The sequence below is a fragment of the Asterias amurensis genome, chromosome 6, assembly GCF_032118995.1.
Source record: "Asterias amurensis chromosome 6, ASM3211899v1".
NCBI classification, from domain to species: Eukaryota; Metazoa; Echinodermata; class Asteroidea; order Forcipulatida; family Asteriidae; genus Asterias; species Asterias amurensis.
The window spans coordinates 19,966,374-19,992,710 of record NC_092653.1 but is presented as its reverse complement, the minus strand read 5'-3'; the positions used below and the strand labels follow the sequence as shown (position 1 = coordinate 19,992,710).

The 26,337-nt window shown below is 38.5% G+C and overlaps 1 protein-coding gene across 5 annotated transcripts in view; it reads left to right on the top strand.

Moving 5' to 3' along the window:
• The window catches only part of LOC139938005 (SEC14-like protein 2), a 45,608-nt gene that overhangs the window by 10,936 nt on the left and 8,335 nt on the right, over positions 1 to 26,337 (top strand). For 4 of the 5 annotated variants that reach the window (XM_071933344.1, XM_071933345.1, XM_071933343.1 and 1 more), the window contains exons 2-10: positions 1,438 to 1,503; positions 3,640 to 3,765; positions 4,760 to 4,829; positions 8,468 to 8,511; positions 9,666 to 9,725; positions 10,345 to 10,438; positions 11,398 to 11,492; positions 15,956 to 16,051; positions 22,171 to 22,315. In XM_071933344.1, coding sequence (XP_071789445.1) covers positions 3,712 to 3,765; positions 4,760 to 4,829; positions 8,468 to 8,511; positions 9,666 to 9,725; positions 10,345 to 10,438; positions 11,398 to 11,492; positions 15,956 to 16,051; positions 22,171 to 22,315 — 658 coding nt within the window. In that variant the 5' untranslated portion in view covers positions 1,438 to 1,503; positions 3,640 to 3,711. The remainder of the gene's footprint in view (positions 1 to 1,437; positions 1,504 to 3,639; positions 3,766 to 4,759; positions 4,830 to 8,467; positions 8,512 to 9,665; positions 9,726 to 10,344; positions 10,439 to 11,397; positions 11,493 to 15,955; positions 16,052 to 22,170; positions 22,316 to 26,337) is intronic. The other variant, XM_071933346.1, reaches the window with a different exon arrangement.

Below are 26,337 nucleotides of genomic sequence, written 5' to 3'. Positions count from 1 at the left end.
TAAGGCATTAAATTTTGTTGGGGAAAATCCATGACCCCATTTTGACCTCTTCTTCTGGGTCAACTGGAAGTGGGACCATTTCTCTAGAACTACACAACCGATTTTCAAACTTTTTTCAGTTATAGACTATAGATATTAACTTTGAAACTAAGACCCCCATGTTGACCTTTATTTCCGGGTCAACCGGAAGTGGGACCTTATTTCAAGAACTGCACAACCAATGTTCAAGTTCTTTTCAGTTATAGACCCTTTGAGCTCTAAAGATTGAACTTGGATTACCTTGACCCCAAATTGACCTTTACTTCTGGGTCAACCGGAAGTGGGACCATATCTCAAGAACCATGCAACCAATCTTCAGTTTCTTTTCAATTATAGACCCCTTGAACATTGAAAATTAAAAACGGAACAGCTCTGTGTTTATATAGAAGAGTTTGCGGTAACACCATGGTGTTACCGCAAACTCTTCTATTCTTATTTCCACCATGCAAAGTTTCAAATCCTACTTAGCTCTGTGTTTGTTCACAAACACTTGAAGTCTAGTTATTATTATTATTATTATTATTTTTAAGGGAATAAAAAGGTAGTGACACTATTGGTAATTACTCAAAATAATTATTAGCATAAAACCTTTCTTGGGGACGAGTAATGGGGAGAGGTTGATGATATAAAACATTGTGAGAAACGGCTCCCTCTGAAGTGCCAAAGTTTTCAAGAAAAAAGTAATTTTCCACGAATTTGATTTCCAGACCTCAGATTTAGAACTTGAGGTCTCGAAATCAACCATCTAAACACACAACTTCGTGTGACTAGGGTGTTTTTTCTTTCACCGATTGAGCTCAATTTTTCACAGGTTTGTTAGTTTATGAATATGTTGAGATACATCAACTGTGAGGGCTAGTCTTTGACAATTACCGATAGTGTCCACTGCCTTTAAATGGCCTTTTAAAACCGGCAGGGTCATTGCGGCGAGGGCTTTTATCGCACGGCAACGACCCTGCAAGGTTTCTAAGCAGCAGTTTAAGAACGACTAGCGCGTAGTATCCAAAAACACTGGTTTAATACTGGTTTATTAAAAATCAGCTTGTCGCGGCCGGAAGACTGGTAGGCCTCTAATTCTACACATGTATGTTTAAAAGTATGTCCCTTCTTACATCATAAACAATTCAGCAAAATGTGTACATTTTGATAGGGGCCTACATTGCTGATTTAAAAAACTTTTTTTTTAACAAAGCAATAAAAAAGGTTTGCAGTCCGCCCAAGAACACTTGGCCATTGAAAACATAACAGCTGAAAGAGACTACAGTAGCCAGTTGCATTTATTGTCATTTTTTGAAAACATAGACCCTAACACCTAAAGCAGACTACATTATTGTCACTTTTACTTTTAACATTAGTGTTTGTAATTACCTTTTTGCATGTTTTGTGTTTAATTTCTAGAGAGAAAGGAATTCTTCACTCGAGTCTATGCAATCCGCTGTGTATAAAGGCCCACATGATGGAATGGTCAGTATTTAAAATCATTGGTGTGATACGATCTACACAGAAAGCAGGTCCAGTTTTCATGGAACTGCTACCATAATGTTCAGAGTATAAGCCGCAGCCTATGAATTGATTACTGACAAACAGAAATAGAGTGTACGGCTTGTGATGTGGATGGCTACATGTATATGTACATGTACATACATGTACACCACTATGAAAAGTAAGCTTTGGCACTTTAGACTAAACTTACTATGGCAAACTCAGCAAACTCATTTACCAACATTTCCAAATATTCAGAAGGAGGGGGTTGGGAGACATTGGTCAGAATTCCTCATAGATCTATCATGGTGGTGAGTTATTATTATGCTTTGTACATCGTTAGTAACCTTACAATCAGCTATTTAGTCATGAAACTTGGAGAGTTACTCTTGAGAAGGAGACTGCTTTAAAGTAAACAGGTAAAATGTCAAGGTCACAGTGCTCAGGTATAAGAACATAATTTTATGGCTCGCGACGAACTCCCCAGGGGCATAGTGTTTGCCTCGTTCTTTAAGGTGTGTGTGTGTGTGTGTGCACATCATCTTTGTCTGAGCGATATCTCAAGAAGGACTTGGCATATCAACTCCAAACTTGGTTTTTGGATTGGTCATGGGATCCCCCAGAAGCTATTAAGCTCATTATGGCTAAAGCTCATTATGGCTAAAACAAAAGAAATGTTGTCCGAGCAATAACTCGAAAAGGACTTGGCTTATCAGCTCCGAACTTGGTTTGTGGATTAGTCATGGGATCCCCCAGAAGCCCATTGTTTTTGGAAATATTAAGCTCATTGTGGCTAAAACAAAAGAAATGTTGTCCAAGCACTAACTCTCAAGAAGGACTTGGCGTATCAACTCAAACTTGGTTTGTGAATTAATCATGGGATCCCTCAGAAGCCTATTGTTTTTGGACCCCCTCAGATAAATATTAAGCTCATTAAATGGCTTAATCTTGAAAAGGACTTGGTGTAGCAACTCCAATCTCAGCGGGGCATTTTTGTTGTCAACACACCATTCTTATTCTGATATATTTGCGTAGCTAGAATTCAACAGTCCTCAAACTGTTGATATCAATTATGTGGTGTTAACTAAGGGAATCAATGTGTGGTGAAGAGGTTTTCAACTAGTTTGACCCAACGAGGCCTGGTTCTTGATAATTTTACCAGGAGGAAGTCGAGGTAAATTATCAAGAACCTGGCCTCGGCGAGTGTAAACCACTAGTTAAAAACCGATTCAACACACTTTGATTCCCATTCATACCTTTTCGGTCAAAAAAACATCAACACTTTTTGGTAAAAAAGTAAACTAAATGCAAAAATTATAATTGTTCAATGATTTCGTTCAACACAACACCCCTCCAGCTATGAAATGGAAAGGCCCTGGGGCAAACAACACCCTAAAAGGGAATGCTATGCGCGTCACGCGTATCGCGTGATGTGCCACATTTGTCCCGCCCGTTGCTCTCGACCAATAGGAATGAAGAAACTGCCTAATAAGCACAGTGTGCAAGCTCGCGTGTCACACCCATGTTTCAACACTTTTTACTGGTCATTAACAAAGGTTTATACACACCCACGTGATGCGCTCTCCACCAATAGGAATAGCAAAACTGTCAGAGGTATTTATGAATGATGGGTTCTGTTTGCTACATGAGACTGGTGGAAAAAAGAACAAACAACAGAGTTCATTAATCGCCCGGAGTTTCTCTACACAGGTCACTGCATAAATCGCAGGGATCAGTGATGTGGATGACACCATAGGATCGGATACAGCTGAGCCGCCCACAGATTTGAATCGGTGTGGCTTATATTTTGAAAATCATCAATTAAAGACAAACTCTTGCTGAGCAAAGCAGGTTATCAAACCCAACCAAAATATTGTCACATTTGTTAACATACGTAATGCATTGTAAAAAATCTTTCATGCAGAGAAAAAGACATAAGACATGTAAGATGGCTACTTGTGAATAAGGAAAAATTAATCTGAAAATGTTTCTAGTTTGTTCCAAAACAAAACATACTTAGATCTGATCAAGACTTTGTTTATGAAGATTGAAGATATAATGTGGTTGGAATAGTATAGTCAAGTTGCTTATTTTGTCCCCCTTTAATTTATTTTTCAGAATTCTGAAAGAGTTGATTGTGAAGAAGCGTCCAAATACCAAAGTGAATCCAGTTAATACTTTGTGTGCACGATGAATGGAACATTGGGGAATCTGAATGTCAAACAACAGGAGAAGCTCAATCAGGTATTGTGAGATGTCAGACACCACTTGCATGGATCATTTGCAGCAGCGTAACTAGACAATTTCATTTGGGGGGGGGGCAAGTGGGGGCAAAGATTAAATTTGGGGGGGGGGGGTGGGCAAAAAAGTGCAAGATTATTATTAAATATGTTAGCTGATAGTTGATACACACCAATGCAGTTCTAAAACAGTCTACATAGTCAGCATGTAACAAAAGATTGCAAAAACAACCAAATCTTAGAGAACTTGTCATTTGTATAAGATAAAACTTTTTGACTGTATACAAGGATTAAATTACCAACAGTGATTACCAAGTATCAATTTAGAGTTGTACACAGCATTCTCAAATAGGCTCTGTGGGTACGAATAAAATTATTGTTTGTACGCTTTATTTCAGTGTAAATACCCAGAACTTAATAATATTTATTAAAAAAATTAGGACTAGGGGAAAGTATCGATTACAACAGTGTATGGGTCATGTGCAAGTTCTGTCAAGTTCTAGAAGATCTCTTGATTATACAGAAATTCACTGTGTGGTTCAGGAGTTTTTCAGGATATTTTGTCTACTTTGGTAATTTGAATTAATATAGTTTGACACTTGGTGATGTTATAACACCATTGTTTTGTTGCTGCCTTCATGTTGAGGTTCAAGTATTTGTTAAGTTTGATGGTTCTATTCCTGTTCAATTTAGATTACAATCTATGCTGTAAAGAAGAGTTGCAAGGGGGTTCAATTTTCCAACAACAAAAACATGAAATAAATTTGATTATTTTCGACACATGCACACAAGGGATTAGCTTCCTAACTTTTATCTAATGTTTTAACATCTAATTTCTTCCATTTTTAAGCACCCAGAAGCAAGTTTGATGGACAAAGGCCAAATAAATATTGATCATTACTACATGTATTAATTGACAGTAGCCTAAAACTACATATGGCATGAAAAGTTTCCTATGTTTTCTAATTCGTTTTCTTTTTCTTTGTTTTTCTGATCAGTTAAAAATAAATCTTGAGGACATTCTGTTGGAGAGCCATGATGATCACATGCTGTTGAGATTTCTAAGAGGTTTGTGTTGCAATAACTGCCAAATCTTACAAAGTGCCTGGCCAAGTCTTTGTACTTCAGGATATTTTGTATCTCCTTTGAATCTACCCATCAGGATGTCTATTGGTTATGTCTATAATAGAGAGGTTTAGCTGCACATTCCGCATGAACGTGAACGTCACATCAGAAAATTGTGTCATTAAAGTCTCATGTTTTAAGCATACGTGAATTTACCATTTTTCACATCAGGTGCGTTCATGTACATGCGCGCAGACGTCATACTTGAGCATGCACTAGGCCAAAGTGGACAAACTTGATGCCAGATACACAGGGGCAAATCCCTTCTCTTAGCAATTGAAAGTATACTGGGTTCTTTTACATGTATTGCACAACACCTTGGACCTGAGGCTCAACGTCCCACCCGAAAGGCGAAGCAATATTGATTAAGTGTCTTGGTAAGGACACATGATCCACACACAGCTATTTCTATAATAGGCTCCTTGCAAGCCAGTTCACTAATGGTTTCCTCTGCCAACTAAACCATTGACAACATTTACAATGTTTGTTTGCCCCTCCCGGATATTGAATCAAAATTACATGTAAACTGCTCACAAAAAGTAAGGAAACTTTTCAATCCAGTATATTTGTCATTATTTAATACTCTCTTTGTATATGGTATATATCATTGCAAAGCTGAACTGTTCCTCTTTAAAATGATACCACAATTGCAATGATTGTATGTTGCTGGACTTGACCACGTTTATGAGAATGAGACAAAGTCACATATTAAATGTACCAAAAATTTGCAATTTTGTGTTACTGTGTGAACAATCAAATTGACACTATAATTCAAACAAGCAAGACAACTTACTGATCTTAATCCACTTTATTGAGACAATAAGTTTGGTATAGAGCAAGACAACTTACTGATCTTAATACACTTTATTGATACAAGAAGTTCAGTAACGAGTGAATGATCCGAAGGCTTTGATGACAGCCTGGCACCTTCTTCTCCCGCTGCATACAAGTCTTGTGATGCGCTGCTGATGAGGGATGGCATTCCATTCTTCATTAAGGAACCTGGTTAGGCCAGCCACAGTTGATGTGTTGGTGGTTCTGGAGCGGACAGCGAGGCCAAGCTGGTCCCACAGATGTTTTATGGGATGCAGGTCTGGACTGTTAGCGGGCCAATCCATCCGGTGCACCCCAACATTTTTCAGGTAGTCAGTCTCCAGTCGGGCTCGATGGGGGCGAGCGTTGTCATCTTGAAAGATGGCATTTGGTCCTAGAGTCTGCAAGTATGGGACTGCATTCGGCTGTAGAATATCGTCAAGCAAATACCCATCAAGGTGTTTTTCATGAGATGGGGGGTTAATTGTGTCCGATGAGATCACTGGTGCAAATCATTGTGTAAACCAATAATGGTTCTAAAAAGCTTGATCGGTTTGAATCATGAGCATTACCTATTGACCATTCACAGACAATGGTAATTTTGGCACATTTGATTTGTGACTTTGCCTCATTGTCATTCGTGTAGCCAAGTTCAGCAACATGTAATCGTTGCAAATGTGGTATCATTTTAAAGAGGAACAGTTTAGCTTTGCATTGATATATACCATATACAAAGAGAGTATTAAATAATAACAAATATAATAGATTGAAAAAAGTTTCCTTACTTTTTGTGAGCAGTTTATTTAACCTTCAGTTCAAGGGTGTATGTACTTTTTTGTAGGACAAAAAACATAATGTCCACAGATTTACACTAAACTTACACAGTTTGAAGATAATGATAGTAGAAAGCTTCCCTGAAAATATTACGTGCTGAGGTGTTGTAGTTTTTGGGTAATGAGTAAAACAATGTAATGAAAATAATTTTGGTCTCATGAGACCATGAGACCAAAATTATTTTAAGCATTTACAAATGTATTTTCATTACATTGTTATACTCATTTCTCAAAAACTACAGCACCTCAGTAAGTAATATTTGAAGGGAAGCTTTCCACTATCATTATCTTCAAACCCTGTATGTTTAATGTAGATCTATAGACATTTTGAAAAAGTACCCAAAAGTATCCAAATCCTTTAAGATGGTGTAAAATGCCCCTACATGTTGGTTTTGCTTGATGTTTCCTCGGCTTTTGATACAGTCTGTCACACAACTTTGATCGAGCGCCTTCAAACCTTTGGAGTAACTTCTAATGCCATTCGGTGGTTCTCGTCTTACCTTAGTAATCGCTCTCAGTCTGTGTCCATTGATGGAGTCAAATGAGAGCCAACACCTCTGACACATGGAGTCCCTCAAGGCTCTGTGTGTGGACCGTTGCTGTTTTCTGTATATACACAACCCCTTGGAGAGCTCATCTGCAAGCACAACGTTCAGTACCACTTTTACGCTGATGACATCCAGCTTTTTATTTCCTTTCCTCCGTCAGATGTGAATCTTCTTTCTGTTCTCAGACGTTTAGAGGAATGCCTAGCTGAAATTAAAATTTGGATGTCACGCAACAATCTTAAACTCAATGGGCTCAAGACGGAGTTCATGCTGTTAGGCTCGAAGGGGATGCTCAACAAGGTCACTGAGCCAGTCTTCACAACTGACGAAGCAAACCACAGTCCGAAACACAAATGCAGGAATCTTGGAGTAGTCTTCGACTCTACTATGACGTTCAACAACAACATATCACATATCGCTAAATCTGTCAGGTACCAGCTTCGCAACCTCTCCCACATTCGAAAGTTCCTCTCTCTCAAAGCTACAGAGCAGGTTGTGCATTCTCTCATAACATTACGACTTGACTTCTGCAATGCCATTCTCAGCAATATGCCAGAGTATCAGATCAAGCGTCTCCAACGACTCCAAAATTTGGCCGCCCGACTTGTCACCCTTACTAAAAGATCAACACACATCACTCCAATCCTCAAGGCCCTGCACTGGCTCCCGGTTCAAAAGCGCATCCACTTCAAAGTTCTCCTTCTTGTGTATCAGTCTCTCCAGGGCACGGCACCAACATACATCCAGAACCTGCTACATCTTCATGCTCCACCCAGGCACCTCAGATCATCATCCACCAAACTTCTAAACATTCCACGCACACGCCATTCATGGGGAGCCCGCTCCTTCTCACACTCTGGCCCATCACTATGGAACGAACTCCCCCCTAAACTCCAACAACTCACTACATATTCCAGCTTCAAAACCCATTTGAAAACTTATTTGTGTGCTTAACTATATTCTTTGCAATCTGGCTTCGGCATCTCTCCTGCGCCAGGAGTGTCTTTTAGACAGACATGGCGCATTATAAATTGCCACTATTATTATTATTATGTCATAATTTGAAGGGATATCTAACAGTGCAATTTTTGTCAATATCCAAACATTTTCAATGACATCCAATTTCAGGGTACAGTTCTTAAAAAAATTATAGAATTTTTTAAAGTTTATTCCTGAATTTTGATGATATTGAGTCAAAATAATATCTTATGATGTTACGTTTAATTTGGCCCCTGGAAGAGGCCAAATAAAATCATACACCATTTTAACAAGAGGTTAGAAGACTTTGATATGGACTCTATCTATTGGAAAATGAGAGCACCACATAACTCAATTTGACCTTGGTGACCCTCTTTCAAGTTGATACTGTATGTCTCATTCTTTTCAGCCCGGAGCTTCAATTTGAAAACAACTGAAGTGCTTTTTAGGAAGGTAACTTCTGTTAACATTATTTTATTAGGAGAAGATAATCAATTAATTAGGGAATAACAGTGCGAGTACCCGGTCTTCACTGCGTGGTAATGACCGGGTTGGTGGCTGGCGCTGTTAACGGACCGAGCCGGAGGCGAGGTCCGTTAACAGCGCCAGCCACCAACGAAGGTCATTACCACGCTGTGAAGACCGGGTACGAACACTGTTATTCCCATTAATAAATACCTTTTTTAGCGAATTAAATGGCTCTAATTGTCCAAATTTTGTGACTTTTCTCTCGGCGGTACTTCCAGACATGTTCAGAGGCCATATTTGAGCTTTTGATGGTTCCCATCTCTTTCGTGCGTTAATCACATTACTGATCTTTGAGACCAGTGACTCTTTGAAATAATGATCTGTTCAGCGCCTTCACTGGGGTCAAAGGAGGCAAATGATTGGACGATAGCTGTTCCTTGTGCATTAAAATGCGCGCATGAGCTCGGCGTCAGTTTATACGCGCGCACATATTACACGCGCGCACTCAAAATTGATACATTTTCAGCGCGCGTACGCGTAAGTGCGCGAAATTGCAATGAAACTAACAGGGATATAAATAAGCTTGCGATACAGTGCAACGCGCAAGGTTTACGCAATGTATGCTGATTTAGTGGCCACTTACTCGCTATTTTCCAAAGCCAGTCTTTATACCACCGTTAACACTCCCACACGTGACCGAGTTTTGACCAATCAGAGACTTGAAACCGTCCAAGGTATTTATTAATAAATGATATGAGTATAGAATACTCTTACACTGATGTATGAAATAGTGGGTGTTTTCTAAGCGAGTGGATAATTTATTGTAACTTTCTGAATTACAATACTATAATATGTACATTCTGTGTACTTTGCCATTAGTTACATGTACATGTAGTAATTGTGTTGCACTCAGTGGTGTACTATGCTTCATACAAAGCTTTGCTTTGCTGCTTTGATTGATCAGATACATGTACATGTAAAACTGTCCTATTAGAGATATTGAAGCTAAAGACAGTACATGTAGCAATGTTCTGGGGTATTTTGGCTTGCATGTTATTATATTTATGTAAAGGATATACGGCTGTTCATGTTTATTGATAACCATATTGTACATGTATGTGTGTTTTTATAATATATAGGATGTGAAATGGAAGAATCAAATGCAAACCTCATCCCTATCAATAGAAAATAGTCCAGAAGTAAGTGTTAACTCGTTTATTTATAACAATTTGTATGATCTTTGGGCATAGCTGTAGGGGAATAGTGTTTGCCTTGTCCTTCCATGAGTATGTGTGGTGAGGTATGTATGTTATTCAAACCATGGATCTATAACAAAAGGGACAATAAGTAAAACAAAGGGGTCTACGATTGTCAGGACAAAGAGTTACACAAAGGAGGGTCCACCATTGAAGGACATTATAGACGTGTGTGTGGTGATCTTGAAAGACGGTGGTACCTGAGTGGTACTTGATCTTGAGTGCATAATGTCTTAGTCTAATAACTTCTATTAGGTAAAGATTTAACTCGCCAGCAGGATTTGTGTGAGGTTGTTTAGATCAATTGGGTATGTATAATGGCAATTAATTTTAAACCCAGTTCTGCTGATGCAAATCCATGCTACTTTTTAAAATCAAATTTGCTATTTATTAGTCAAAATAACATGGATACTACGTCGAGTTTAGTGTTCAGCAGTCGAGTGTTCTTGCAATGAAATGTAATTAAAGCTTTTCAGTACTTCAGCTATGAATTTTATGTATATATAAACATAAGTAAGGTCTCATAAAATTTGTTAGTTGACAATATTGTTTTGTTTTAAAGGTACTGAGGAAGTATTGGCCGGGTGGCTGTTGTGGTTTTGATAAAGAAGGTTCTCCAGTATGGATAGATCCATTTGGCAAGTGTGATCTTAGAGGTAAGCACATCTTTTCAACTACCATTAATTCAGTGAATAGAGTTCTGCAAGGTTCTTTGCTTGGGAGTATGTCATTCGGTTGTGGCAAAAAGACATGAGGATATCATATTAAGCCATTCTGTTTATTCTGATTTGAAAGTTTACCATGCAAAATTTTGTGACTGTATGCATCACTAAGTTACACAATAAATTTATCTTTCAACACATTTCTTTGGGTTTAAAATAAAAAGTAGAATTGTTTTTGCTCATGCAATGATCCTTTTTGTCAGTTTGTTGTTTCATAACTTCTGCAACAAAACGGCATCAAAAAGGGTAACTTGATGGTATCTTGAAAGCAGACAAATTGAAAGAGCAATGTACAATCATTTTTACTGATTTGAATGACATAGCTTTTTATGCAAACTTCATGCTAAGGGGCCACTAAGTCAATGTTTAAATTGGCTTTTGGCTTTTTGGTCTCCCCCCAAAAAAAAAAATTGGGCCGAGTGATTTAAAAGAATTAACTGAAAGTCAAAATTAAGTACCATACACTCAGTCTGCATTTGGTACATTTATAACTGATCAAACCAGTTGCAATAAAAGAGATGGTAGGCATACATTTTATTTTTAGCCGATGGCTGATTTTCTGGTTTTTTTTTTTTTTCTTTTCTGTTTTTGAGCTACAAGGGTGCATTAATGGAAGCCAGTAAAAGCCATGAAGCTCTAGGAAGGCATTGATCTAGATTTTGACTTCATTTTCAGACATTACTTCAGAGGGGATTTGTAAAAGTCATTATCTAAACATTTAAACTTTGGGTAGATGGGTAGGTCCAAATGGTTTAACGTTAATTATTCTGAACAACTCCTACAGAAAGCACTCACAATTCTGACGTGTATAAGGCTTAAAGGAATTATGCCCAGAAACATCAGGAACTGTGGGTTTGGCTTCAAGAGTTTTATTTGTTGTTTTTATTCAACAGGATTGTTATACTCAAGTAAGGCCAGTGATATCTTCAAGCATAACGTTGCCATTTTAGAAAGTCTCTATCAAAAGATGCAGCAGCAATCTCATAAGGTAATTTAGCATATCTGATTGGAATAGGCTAGTCCAGAGTCCAGTCCCCAGTACAATCACACTAAAGCCCTTTTCACATGGCCAAAATACAGCCAGGGTCCCTTGCTACAAACTTTACGAGCGTGGATTGTTTATTTGTTATCACCGTGCGTGACTGATTTTCGAGCTTTCACACGGCAAAGTTAAAAAGCTAACTGCCCTTGTGCGCCATGGGAGTGAACACACCACTGGTAGCCCAATGCACAATTGATATCAGCCAAATGATTACAGTACCAGCGGAATCTTGACATATAATTGATGCATCCACCAAGCTTTTTCACACACACGGTCAGCCATTGTTTTATCGGTCGTATGTCGTATACAATGTGTGGGAAAATAAGCGAAAAAGGGTAACCAAATGAATCAGATTTAGAATTGTAACTGCACTAGATAATTCTAGATGATGTTTCTTCTGTAAATACTGTCTCAAAAAATAGTATATTGGCTTGCTGGTGCTTGATGTCAGGACAAGAAATTGAAGAACAAAGTCATGGGGATATCTTTATGATGAAATTGTAATCCTGATCAACTTGACGGGAAAAGATAGCACACACTAGCGTGGCTGTATGGGCAACTTCACCTAGGACGTCATTCAATAAACAAGGGTTCCTTTCACACAATGATGTAGCCCACGTTCTTGGTCAAAACTTCCACTAGTGTAAGATTTTGTAGTAGGTCCGGACCTTGGACAAAATGTAGCAATGTTGGACAAGAATTGACAAGGAACCCTTGACACTCCAACAGTTATTGTTCTTTCACATGAGGTGAACTTTGTAAAATGTTACAATTTAGCAAGGGACCCTTGCAAAATTGCTCTCGTGTGAAAGGGGCTGTAAACTAGCGTTCATAAATTTCTCCGACAGTTTCGCTGTTCCTATTGGTGGAGAGCATATCACATTGGGGTGTTTTTAAACACGGTTGATAATGACCAGCTGGAGCTGTTTAAAACCCGTTGTTTTGAGATATGTACAACGCCCACCAATGCATATTCAAAAACTGTCTCAGTCATAAAAATGCAACGAACATATACATGTAGAGCTCAAGGACGTCGGTAAACTGATAAGTTTGACAGAGTTTCATACATTGTTACGCCTTTTAACCCTTTCAACTCAACCCCTACGTAATCTCGGTCACCAGTAGCCGAGAAAAACAACAGAAAAAAACAACATTTTCCACTCAATAAATACTGCCCTCTATTGGCCAAGCTTGGCATCATTCGATAGCTGAATACACAAGCTTCCCAGTGGTAGTATGGTACCCTGTGTGCTACCTTCAGAACTTTATATACAAAGCGAAGAAGAAACCCGACTATTGCTTTTTCCAGCGTGTGCCTGTGTGTTGTGTATGTTGTATATGGAAGTACATGTTGTACACATGTTGTACGGTGACTTTCGTGCAAACTCTGCTCTTTATCTCATACAAAATGCTACATTTCGGCTTCAAAATGCCCCGAAAAAGCCTGGAAAGATATCAAAATATTGTTCAACATTCCAGGAGACATTTTAGAGAAGAGTTTGTCTTGGGTTTGGGGGGTTTTGTAGATGAAAACAGCGATCTTGACGAGGAAGAAATGTTGAACGAAGGCATTGATCCGACCATAGACTGCTGATATATGTATAAGCGAAATTCTGGGAGGTAAAATTAATATTTCATCTATACATGATTACCTCTATAGAAAGATCAGATGGTGTAGATTTCAAAAACAGCACTCAAAATATTTTTGAACATCTGGAAATTATCAAATTTGCATAAAATATGAAAAAATTTGAATTTCAAAATAAAAATATGAATTACAGAATGACCATAATTTTTTTTCAAAAGCCTGTTGGGGGTACAAAATATTTTTATAATATAGCACTATATGTAAGCTTTAATATGATGCATAATGTTAACATGTTTCCAGGAAGTAAACCAGACATTTTAATAAATAACCTGAGCACATGCAAATTTATTAAAAATGGGGTCGAGCTGAAAGGGTTAATCAAAAAGGCATTTATGAATGGGAGTAAAAGAGTAGTGAATCATTCTTAAACTGCTGTTCAAAACTTTGTAGGATAGTGGCCGTGCGAAAAAGGCCGAACCTAAGGCACCTTGCAAACTTGGCACCTTGCAAACTTGGCACCTTGCAAACTCGGCACATTGCAAACTCGGCACCTTACAAACTTGGCACTTGGCAAACTCGGCACCTTACAAACTTGGCACTTGGCAAACTCGGCACCTTACAAACTTGGCACTTGGCAAACTCGGCACCTTACAAACTTGGCACCTTGAAATCTCAGCACAATGCAAACTTGGCACCTTGCAAACTCGGCACTTTGCAAACTCGGCACCGTGCAAACTCGGCACCGTACAAACTCGGCACCTTGCAAATTCGACACCTTGAAAACTCGGCACCTTGCAAACCCGACACCTTGCAAACTCGGCACCTTGCAAGTTAGACACCCACTTGTCACCAAGGTTGTTGGCGACAAACAACTTTGCACCAGGGAAGGGCCAAGTGGTTATGTATAGTTGACACTACTCAGGCCGAACTCGGCTCGAGACGTTGTGACCATGGGTTTGTCCAATGTTAGAAATTCGTCTCTACCATCCAGGCCCATCCAGGGCAGCTTGAACATGTTGTAGGCGGATGGCGTTGAGGTCGTCTATAAGCTGTGATATGTAGGTGCAGCGGAGGCTTCCACCCTGTCGAAAGGGTTGAGATGGCGGATCGTGTGGATTTACAAAGGTAGGGAGAGGCACCTCAGGTCTCCGAAGAGCATTGCTGATCAGACGAAGACGACTTCTCAGCAGGGTGGTTGTGGCAGGTGTTATGCATGTGCGAGAGTACAAGTCTTTGTTGGACAGCCATACTGGAAAGTGCACACCGAGGCTGTAACGCATATGAGCACGGTGAGACGTGTCGAGATTCTTGGCCATGGTGTCGGTGATCGCTAGAGCTTCACAGCTGTACAAAAGCATTTTCTCGACTGTGGACTTGAAGAGCTGCATTTTGGCTTTGTCACTGGCTACTCCATCCCACACAGGTGTGAGTTTTTGAGCGGCGACCCATGCCAGCTGCTGTCGTCACTGAATGGCACTTTGGCTATCTGCAACGTTGCAACCCAGGTAGCAAAAGTCGTCACAGGATGCGAGAGGGACGCTGCTGGTGTACAGATTAAATAAAGTAACATTTGTGTACTCCAGAATAAAAACTGGTTAGAACGTAGTCAGTAGCTTTGTAAATGTTTTTTTTTTTAAATTCATCAGAGATTTTTTCCCCCGGATTTCGTCCCCACAATCAGTTTTGAAAACGCTGTTCACATGAATTTGTGCCTATTTAGGTGAAAGTGCGGCGCCATTTTTTTTATGTATTGGGCTTTGGAAATTTTAGTAAGTGTTTGGTTGACAATGAACTGCTCAGCGGATTTTTTAAATCTGCAAATGTCAATGAAGATACATCTTTATTATGGGAGTTTCATTGACAAAAAAATGTTTAAAAGCATTTTTAAATGCTAGAAAAAAAGAATTTCTTTTCGACTGAAAATAATGCCACATTGAGAACAGGAAAGGGATTTTTAGTACTGAATTTTAGGTGGTTAACAAGCAAGAAAGTTTTTATCACCGATACTTGTTTTGTTCAAATAAAATCTTTAGTGAGATAATAGAGTTTGTGAAAATAATAAGTAGCAAAACACATTTATATAGGGCCAAATCTATTGCAAAATCGCTTCCAGGTGCTTTACATTAAAAATAAGAAAAGCTACAACACTTAACCATGAAAAGTGAAAAATCATGAAAAGGTCAAAAATAGGATTCACTATAGATAGAATAGATAGATAGATTTATTTATTGTCCACGATAAAAAACATAGAAAAACTATGTGATCAATAAAACGATAAAGGAAAAAGTATACAGATATATAGACAATCAATCACAACAGAAAACCAGTAAAAATTGGCCTCTGAACTAAGTGGATCTGTTACATTGTTGGACTGTGATCGAAAAAAGTGTGCTTTACACTTTATTGTTGAGTGGTTAATTTATTTGGTAAGGTTTTGTGAATACATGGCCCAATTTTATGGCGCAGCCCACCTGCCATCTCCGCTTACCATCACCATTCTCCCCTTACATGTACATGCAAGCACTGAATTTCTGCACTAGCCTTGTAAGCGTAGAATGCTTAGTCAGGTGTTAGTAGCGTTTAGAAGCGAAAATTCACTGCTAACCTCTGAAATACGCTTGACGTAAGCACAGAGTTCTCTGCTTGCCTAAGTGCCGATTGGTTGCTTACAGTAAGCAGAGTCATGAAATTGGTCTCGGGTCTCATGCTTGCTGATCCAGAAAATGTAGCACTTGCCAATATGTAGACAGTGTGTAATTGCAGTAATTGTATAATGCAGGTTAATCTAATTTGCTTTGCATGTATTACCATCATGATGCAGTTGGAATCACATGTAGAAGGAATTATATACATTGCTGATATGGAGGGCTTTGGATTGCACCATCTTTGGAAACCAGGAGTTGATGTAGTCAACAGGGTTAGTTCTACATTTCTTTCTTTCATAATCTATTAAATGCTATTTTTATAATATAGTGAAAAGCTATACCTAGAAATACTCTAGTCATCGATTTTACCAAACTTTTCCTAATTTAGGATTAATCTTAGGACGTAAGATGAGTTCAGTTCCAGATCCGTAGGCGTTAGGACGCATTACACCCGTCCTAAGTAAGCACAGGTTACTCATCCTTACTCGAGATAGAATTAATTATAGCCGTCTGTGAAATCGCTACAGGCACTTTACATAAAGTAGCAAATGTAAATAATGCAATAAAGAAAATTAATGATCCCAATTAACAAAGTTGTAGTGAGAGTAAAAACACTGCACCATGTTAAGGGGGACACAAACACTTTCTTTAGTTCAAATCTTTCAGTTACACAACCCTGCATTAATCGCTTGAGAAAGTTAAAGCTAAGAACTTGGCCATTTGGTTTGTAATCGATGGGTCTTTAATTTCATGATCATACTTAAACACCCTAGTCAACTCGATAGTAATTAAGTTTACTTTTTAAAAATCCATCAGGAGTGCTACTTTTTTCTTTGTTTCCCTCCTATTTGTATGTTTTCTTTACCATCCTTATTTTCTGCATTTTCACTTGTGAAATTAATTAATGATTTTTTTTTAATGAGCACTGGTCAGACATGTCAGCAGTACGTGTTTGTGAATGATGAACAAGATGATTTAAGATTAGCTATTAGTCTACATTTATCTCCATTATATGCAAATCTTCAAAGTTAACGGCTACTTAAGAGTCAGTTCAGGTAAATTGACATAGTTGCTCACGGTCAAAAAATGAATTTTTTTTTATACTTTGTGGGTGGAAGGGCCTTGGGGTGCAAGTAAACAAAACTGCATGTTCAATTCTATATATAGCCCGTTGCCATTGTTACGGCTCATTATGTTTTTTGGCCATTTTGGGGTCTGAAAAACTGGTTTTTAGCTTATATTTACAACTCCACCCCACCAAAATGCAAAATTATTTCAAAAAACCTTTTATATCACTACAAAGTATCATCCTTGGCCTTCCTTGAGAAAAACAATTATTGCTTTAAATATCACCATTGTGCTATTTTTGCATCATGCATTACAGTATGTTTTTAGAACTTGCAAAATCAACATTTTTACAGAACTGTCTCAAAAATAGACCCTTTTCCCCGAAAACATAGAGAAATGCATTTTGAAATATTTGCTTCATTTTGAATTTATAACATTAAGAAGTTAGTAATAATTCCATCAATCTGGCAGCTTTTCATAAGCACTCTGTAGGCTTAGTGCATTACCAAACATTGATCAGGACTTGTTGATGACCTAAATCTAAGAATTTGCCCCGCCCCGGCCCCACACCGGCCCCGGCCCAATCATATTTCTTGACATTGCATAAAAAAAACAAAGTTTTGTGAACAGCCCCTCTTTTTTGAAAGTCACATTTTTTAATTCACCTTGCACATCAAGAAAGTTTGCACTGTCTTAATTTGTTTTTGGTTCTCAGAATATTTCCCTTTTGGTTGTGATTGGGCTATCATTATGGTTTGCATGTCTGCTGGGGAGAAACACTTTGGTTTATTGTATCCTGTTGTGACACTTCTGCCTCAAACATGGTAGTTTTTCCAAAAACAATAAAAATGCATTTTGAAGTTATCCCCCTTAGTTTGAATTGATAAAAAACAAAAATGAGCATGCTTGTTAAAAAAATATGGCACTGTTTCCATGCTCTTTAAGTAACAAAAAAAAGTTTATAACCATGCTTTGCCACTGAGAGTTCTTGTTTTGTCATGACTACTTTACCTAGTTGTACAGGTATGATTCACATTGCAAGAAGAGAAGTAGTGCGATGAGCATTCTTTACTATTCTTGTCTATACATGGCCATGGCCTTATAACAGTCTTCTTGGTCCCCTGCCCGCTACCAAACTAAACATTTTCATCCCTATCAGAACAAAGAGGCTCTAAAAGTGAGCAAGTACTGTATCCAAAGTATCTAAATGGCCATTCACCTGCTTTGGCCTTCTGTAAGCAGTTCCCCCATCCATGGTGGGGTTCCTTTCAATTGTACCGTTGCAAACAATAAAAGAGTTGGTTTATTTAACGTGATAAACAATTCAGCAGGTAATGTTTGACAATGTTTTTTGTTGATCGTTCTCAGAGACATATATAATAATTATGAATTAGTAAGATAGTGAATGGAAAAAATAATCAAACTAGCCTGAATAAACTTTTGTCACTGCAAATGCATCTTACTTATTTATGTTGAGCGGGTGCAAGTATTTACAACTTCTTTCAATGTTGTTTCATTAAAGGAACACGTTGCCTTGGATCGGTCGAGTTGGTCTTTGAAAAGCGTTTGTAAACGTTTATTACAAAATGCATATGATTAGAAAGATATTTTAAAAGTAGAATATAATGATCCACACAAGTATCACTCAAAAACATCTTTCTAACCATGCATTTAATAACAAACGGTTACAAACGCATTTCAAAGACCAACTTGACTGATCCCAGGCAACGTGTTCCTTTTAAATGATCTCTTACGCTCATCTTGCAAATCGTTAGTATCATTGTTTTTAATAAGATCTTGGCAAACTTTTCCAACACTTTTAAGCGGGCTTTTTAATTTCCCACATTTGTGTTGGACATGATTGGATGCTCTAAACCATCTACCTCAAGCACAGAAACTACATTGTTTATGATCTCTATCTCTATGAAAAGTTTTACATTTGTTAGCAGGCAGGGACCAATGAGAGTTGGCCCTGTATTAAAGACAACTTGTAAAGAATGTTCATCGCACTCTACTTGCAATGGGAATCATACCTGTACAATAGGTAAAGTAGCCAAATCAAGAACTCTCAGTGGCAAAGCATTGGTTATGGTTTGGTTGGATACCATTATGTTTAAATAAAAACTTTGTATTCATTACTCAAAGGGCATGGAAACAGTGCCAGATTTTTAACAAGCATGCATTGCTTTTGGAAAAATTACTATACTTAAGGCATGATCAGTCACAACAGGATACAATAAACACAGTGTTTCTACCCAGAAGACATGAAAACACCAATAACAACCGAAAGGGAACACTTTCAAAAAAAGAGGCGCTATTCACAAAACATTGTTTTATGCAATGTCAAGAAATATGATTGGGGCTGGGCCGGGCAAATTCTACAATTAAGGTCATCAACAGTTCCTGATCAATGTTGGGTAATCCACTAGTGCTTAGGAAAAGCTGCAAGATTGATAGAATTATTACTTTTTAATGTTAGAAATTCAATATGAAGAAAAAACAATTCAAAATGCATTTTTCTGTTCGGGGAAAAAAGTCTATTTTTGAGACAGTACTGTTAACATCAGTATACACTTGCCCAAGTTTTTCTTACCAGAAATAAAAAGACAAATTTTGGCCCTGATCAAAACCTAAAGGAAAATATTCTGAGCCCCTGAAAAAATGAAATTTTGAGGGCAAAAAATATGGTAAAAATGTTGATTTTGCAAGTTCTAAAAACATACCCTAATGCACGTTCTAAAAATAGCACAAGGGTGAAATTTATAGCAATATTTTTTTGTCTCAAGTAAAGCCAAGGATGATACTTTGTAGTGATGTAAAAGGTTTTATGAAATATTTTTGTTTTTTGGTGGGGTTGAGTTGTAAATATTAACTAAAAAAAACAGTTTTTCAGACCCCAAAATCGGCCTAAAGTGGCCTAAACACAAATGAACTGTTACCATGGCAACGTGTTATATTATGATTTGAAATATAAATGTTGTTTATTTGGACCCCAAGTCCCTACCATCCACAAAGTATAAGGGGAAAAAAGTCTAGTTTTTGGGAAAAAAGTCTAGTTTTGAGGCAGTACTGTCACAACAGGATACAATTGCCCAAGTTTTTGACACCAGATATGGAAAGACCAATGTTGGCCCTAATCACAGCCTAAAGACCCCTGGCAAGTTGACATTTTGGGGTCCAAAAATAGGGTTAAAATGTCGATTTAGCAAGTTCTAAAAACATACTGTAATGCATGATGCAAAAATAGCACAAGGGTGATATTTAAAGCAATAATTTTTTTTCTCAAGGAAGGCCAAGGATGATAGTTTGTAGTGATATAAAAGGTTTTTTGAAATAATTTTGCATTTTGGTGGGGTGGAGTTGTAAATATGAGCTAAAAACCAGTTTTTCAAACCCCAAAATCGGCCTAAAATGGCCACAAAACAAAAATGAGCCGTAACCATGGCAACGGCCTATATATAGAATTGAAAATGCAATTTTGTTTACATGCACCTCAAGGCCCTTCCACCCACAAAGTATTTAAAAAAATCATTTTTTGACCGTGAGCAACTATGTCAATTATTTACCTGAACTGACACTGACTTTAATATATTAAAATAGAAGGTATTACAAGCTTCAAATGACCTCCATTTTTACTGCATGACTGAATCAGGCAAAATAAAAATAAATACCAGTTGATTGTCCCTGCCCGCATCTTTTATTGGGGGGGCAGCATCCTTTTTGTTACTATTCTTTGTTTAAAAAAAACACAAAAAAAAACGGGATGGTCCCATACAAGTGTAACCCTCCGTTTGGCACTTTATAAAACAAAATTGGGTTAAAAAGTTGTTCACACAATCGCACATGCGATCAAAAATTGCATCTTCCATTACGCGTGTTCACCCCGCAAAATAAATCCCCAAAATACAATGTTTGTTGTATTGTTTGTTGCATGCCAACTATGAAGACTAGAGGCCTGTACATTGAAAATGGATTTTGATTGTATCGCTTGATATACTGTGTACTGCGTGGCTATGTACGTTGTTTTGTACTTGATCGCAAGCCGGTCAGCGTTTCGCAATACCTTTGAATAAGGGAATCAATGTGTGGTGAAGAGGTTTTCAACTAGTGGTGCAATCCCAGTGAGGCCTGGTTCTTGATAATTTTACCGAGACGAAGTCGAGATAAATTATCAAGAACCTGGCCTCGGCAGGTTTAAACCACTAGTTGAAAACCGATTCAACACATTTTGATTCCCATTCATAAATACCTTTTCGGTCAAAAAACATCAACACTTATGGTCAAAAAGTAAAATAAATGCAAACATTATAATTTTTCAATGATTTCTTTCAACACAACACCCCTCCAGCTATGAAATAGCTCAGTCAAGGCCCTCAACTCCTTATAAGAGAATGCTGTGCGCGTCACGCGTATCGCGTGATGTGGCACAACTGTCTCGGCCATTGCTCTCGACCAATAGGAATGAAGAAACTGTCTTACAAGTACAGGTGCAAACTCGCGTGCCCATGTTTCAACACTTTTTACTGGTCATAAACAAAGGTTTATACACACCCACGTGACGCGCTCTCCACCAATAGGAATAGCGAAACTGTCTGAGGTATTTATGAATGAATCTTTTTTATGAATAATCGCTTTTAAAGGCAGTGGACACTATTGGTAATTATCAAAGACTAGTCTTCACAGTTAGTGTATCTCGACATATGCATAAAATAACAAACCTGTGAAAATTTGAGCTCAATTGGTCGTCGAATTTGCGAGATAATAATGAAAGAAAAAACACCCTTGTCACACGAGATTGTATGCTTTCTGATGCATGATTTCGAGACCTCATATTCAAACTTGAGGTCTCGAAATAAAATTCGTGGAAAATTACTTCTTTCTTAAAAACTACGTCACTTCAGAGGGAGCTGTTTCTCACAATGTTTTATACCATCCATCTCTCCCCATTACTTGTAAACAAAAAAGGTTTTATGCTGATAAATATTTTTAGTACTAAATTATTTTTAGTGTCCACTGCCTTTAACCCAGGTCCTCATGCAACAAATAGATATAACATAACATAAACATTATAAATAAAAATAAAAAAGCCTGCATCCACCTCCTTTAAAAAAAATCAAAACGATCAACTGGTGTTTTTATTTTATTTATTTGGCCTTGGAAATCTCCTTTAAATATGTGAAATTGAATTCCAATTGTTCATCAGTAAAATATTTTATGAGTTTGTCATTTATAAAGACCTCCTCCACAAGGTAATGAGATTGCATGTACGTCACACAATCTACTGATAAAGTAATACTCTTTTGTTATTGAATTTGTATTGTAGAATGTAGCCTTATTCGAGCAGCATTATCCAGAGACATTGAAGAAGATTTTTGTCATCAACGCACCAACGATTTTCCCCATTGCATATTCTCTTGTGAAGCCATTCCTTCAAGAAAACACAAGAAAGAAGATCAGTGTTTTAGGAAGTAAGTTTAATGGATAAAGACTTATTTTATCAGAGGGAAGCTGATATAATTTCTGATAGATTATTTGCTTGAAATAGACTCTTCCAATTGGATGTTTCAATCAACTTACAAGTACTACATGTAGTACTGGGCTAGCAACCAATTAACTTTTGTGGCATGTTCATGACCAGTGGTTAAGAGTGCCGTACTCAAGCTCTGGTGTTTCTGACCAGCAGAGTGTGGGTTTGAGTCTCTGCAGTGGCGCTTGTGTCATTGAGCAAAATACTTTGCCATGATTACTTTGTCCTTCAGATGGGACCTTAATCTGTAGGTCTCGGGTACTGGAACCAAGAACACTTATATGTACAATGGAAGAGTAGGGGTTGACACTGGTGTTTCTGGGTCGCATAACATGCACAGATTTCCTCAGGCTTGTGAGCTACAGTGAACTACTTCAGAGGCATCCTTGGTGCCAGAAGTGTATACCAATAAACTACATGTCCATGAAGAAACCAATAAAAAAGCCCTGTAGCAACAAATGAACTAGCCCTGTGGCAACCAGGGCTAGTTCATTGGTTTCCACATGGCTAGTTCATTGTTTGCTACTTGGCTAGTTCATTGTTTGCTACAGGGCTAGTTCATTGTTTGCTACAGGGCTAGTTCATTGTTTGCTACTTGGCTAGTTCATTGTTTGCTACAGGGCTAGTTCATTGTTTGCTACAGGGCTAGTTCATTGTTTACTACAGGGCTAGTTCATTGTTTGCTACAGGGCTAGTTCATTGTTTGCTACTTAGCTAGTTCATTGGTTGCTACAGGGCTAGTTCATTGTTTGCTACAGGGCTAGTTCATTGTTTGCTACTTGGCTAGTTCATTGGTTGCTACAGGGCTAGTTCATTGTTTGCTACAGGGCTAGTTCATTGGTTGCTACAGGGCTAGTTCATTGGTTGCTACAGGGCTAGTTCATTGGTTGCTACAGGGCTAGTTCATTGGTTGCTACAGGGCTAGTTCATTGGTTGCTACTTGGCTAGTTCATTGGTTGCTACTTAGCTAGTTCATTGGTTGCTACAAGGCTAGTTCATTGTTTGCTACAGGGCTAGTTCATTGGTTGCTACAAGGCTAGTTCATTGGTTGCTACTTGGCTAGTTCATTGGTTGCTACAAGGCTAGTTCATTGTTTGCTACAGGGCTAGTTCATTGGTTGCTACAAGGCTAGTTCATTGGTTGCTACTTGGCTAGTTCATTGGTTTCCACATGGCTATTTCATTGTTTGCTACGGGGCTAGTTCATTGGTTGCTACAAGGCTAGTTCATTGTTTGCTACGGGGCTAGTTCATTGGTTGCTACAGGGCTTCGTAGTTCATTGGTTGCTACTTGGCTAGTTCATTGGTTGCTACAAGGCTAGTTCATTGGTTGCTACTTGGCTAGTTCATTGGTTGCTACAAGGCTAGTTCATTGGTTGCTACTTGGCTAGTTCATTGGTTGCTACAAGGCTAGTTCATTGGTTGCTACAAGGCTAGTTCATTGGTTGCTACTTGGCTAGTTCATTGGTTGCTACAAGGCTAGTTCATTGGTTGCTACAAGGCTAGTTCATTGGTTGCTACTTGGCTAGTTCATTGTTTGCTACAGGGCTAATTCATTGGTTGCTACTTGGCTAGTTCATTGGTTGCTACAAGGCTAGTTCATTGGTTGCTACAAGGCTAGTTTTTGTGGTTGCTACTTGGCTAGCTAATTGGTTGCTACTTGGCTAGTTCATTGGTTGCTACAGGGCTAGTTCATTGGTTGCTACAAGGCTAGTTCATTGTTTGCTACAGGGCTAGTTCATTGGTTGCTACTTGGCTAGTTCATTGTTTGCTACTTGGCTAATTCATTGGTTGCTACTTGGCTAGTTCATTGGTTGCTACAAGGCTAGTTCATTGGTTGCTACTTGGCTAGTTCATTGGTTGCTACTTGGCTAATTCATTGGTTGCTACTTGGCTAGTTCATTGTTTGATACAGGGCTAGTTCATTGGTTGCTACAAGGCTAGTTCATTGTTTGCTACAAGGCTAGTTCATTGGTTGCTACTTGGCTAGTTCATTGGTTGCTACAGGGCTAGTTCATTGTTTGCTCTGAGATGGGTTTTTTTCATGAACTGATATTAAGAATTGTGCATATCAAGAAAAGTATGAGGATCTGAAAAAAGTTTCATTTACACTCCACGATTTCCACTTCTAATGACAAACCGTAATTTTCGGATTATAAACTGCGGTTTATACGTTGATTTTGACATTTTTTTGAACTCCTGCGGTTTATTCTGCGGGCGGCTTGTAGGCTGACATGTAAATATTTTTGAGAAAGAACAGAATTTTTTAAAAGAAAGAATGTTTGTAAAATATTCTAAATAATGTTTTTTTTCTTCAACGAGAACAAAAACCTGCCTGTGTGATGACACAAACTCCTGTAGAAAATCCCACCACATTGTTTCCTTTGTAAAATGTTTATCAACCGCCCTCAGCTCCCCCTCTCAGCGCAACTCGGTTAGACTAGACTGGTGCCCGTCTATTTATCCTAGCGATCTTTACATGCTGACGTCAGACATTCAGGCTATTCTCGTGTCTCGGCGAAATAGACTGGCCCCCCTATCTATTAATCCCACGATCTTTATATACTGACGTCAGACATCCAGGCTACACTCGTGTCAGCCAGCGGTTTCTTCAGCTCAACCACGCACACCGCAACAGCAGCATGCGGTAACATTGAACACTTGGGAATTTTAGCGCATTTCCAGGCGGCGCAAACGCGAGGGTGTAGCGCAACCCGTCGGCGAACATCGCTCAATAAGGTGCCCCCAACATCGGTTGTGCAATCTCAAGATTGAGCAGCGCAATTAACAGATTGCTAGCTTTACGAACTTGCATGTGTACTTGTGCATAATGTGCTAGTCTTGGTGCAAGACGTTTCTCGTTTCCTTTTCACACACACCACGGCCAATTCACCGACAGCGCGCGCAACGACTCACCTGACTTATAGTCCACTCACCGCCGGAGAAACGTCTTGGTCCGTGTACAGATCGCTCGGGAAATTCCGAGCACATTCCAATCATGCCATGCTGCGCTAGGCCTGCATAACTCTGACGTAGCAGTATCAGCACAATTTCCCACAGTCTGGTATCTGTACGTCTTCGGTGCAACGCAACCAGAAACAGCCAGCCTTCCTCGTATGTTGGTGTGTAGGGCTTGTAAATTTACGTTCGTCTTTTAATTTTTGTAAACATGATAGCTGCTGAACGATGTGCGAATTTTAGTTTGCCCTAAAATTTGTTTTTAGGAGAGATTTTGAGAATTTTTGTAAGTGCAATTAATTGAGGGGAATGGAATCTTAAAATGTTAAGAACGAGGATGTTTAGCAACAGAGCTAACAAAAATAGATCGATGTACACGAACATGGGATTTTCTGGCATTTTTAGTCTTAGTCCAAATGGTAACTTTGTAGGTACAAATAATTATAGGGTCACAGTGCCTGAAAGTACTTTTTATGCAGAAAAGAATAAACACTACACCCGAAACTTCCGTATCATACACAGCTTGGTCAAAATCAACCGGTGGTCGACCACCATTATATCTAAGCCTATGAGTAATTTGACACGTCTTCGCGAAGATAAGAAGCCCAGCCACAACACCACGTTGTCATTCGGTTGTGTACCGTGTGCATGTGTACAAGAAGGTACATGTACATGTCAGACATATCCTTTGCCAACACACTTGGCCACAATTAGACGTGACGTGAAATGAATAACAATTGTCGCCCAAAACTGTGCCTTATAGTAAAGTGCAGATAGCCATTTCTTTATTTTCGAAATAATGTGCAAATATACCCATACAAGTTACAAGTTCTCTCATCCGCAAATAAAACACTCGACTCCTCGAGTATTGCCGATGCGGTCAGCAATATTGTTATAGTATTTTTTCATTGACTGACAGTTTCTTCCCTCTAACAATCGATCGCAACCGCTGATCTCTAATTAATAATAACATAAAGATCAGTGATCGCCTAGCTTTGCATGCACAA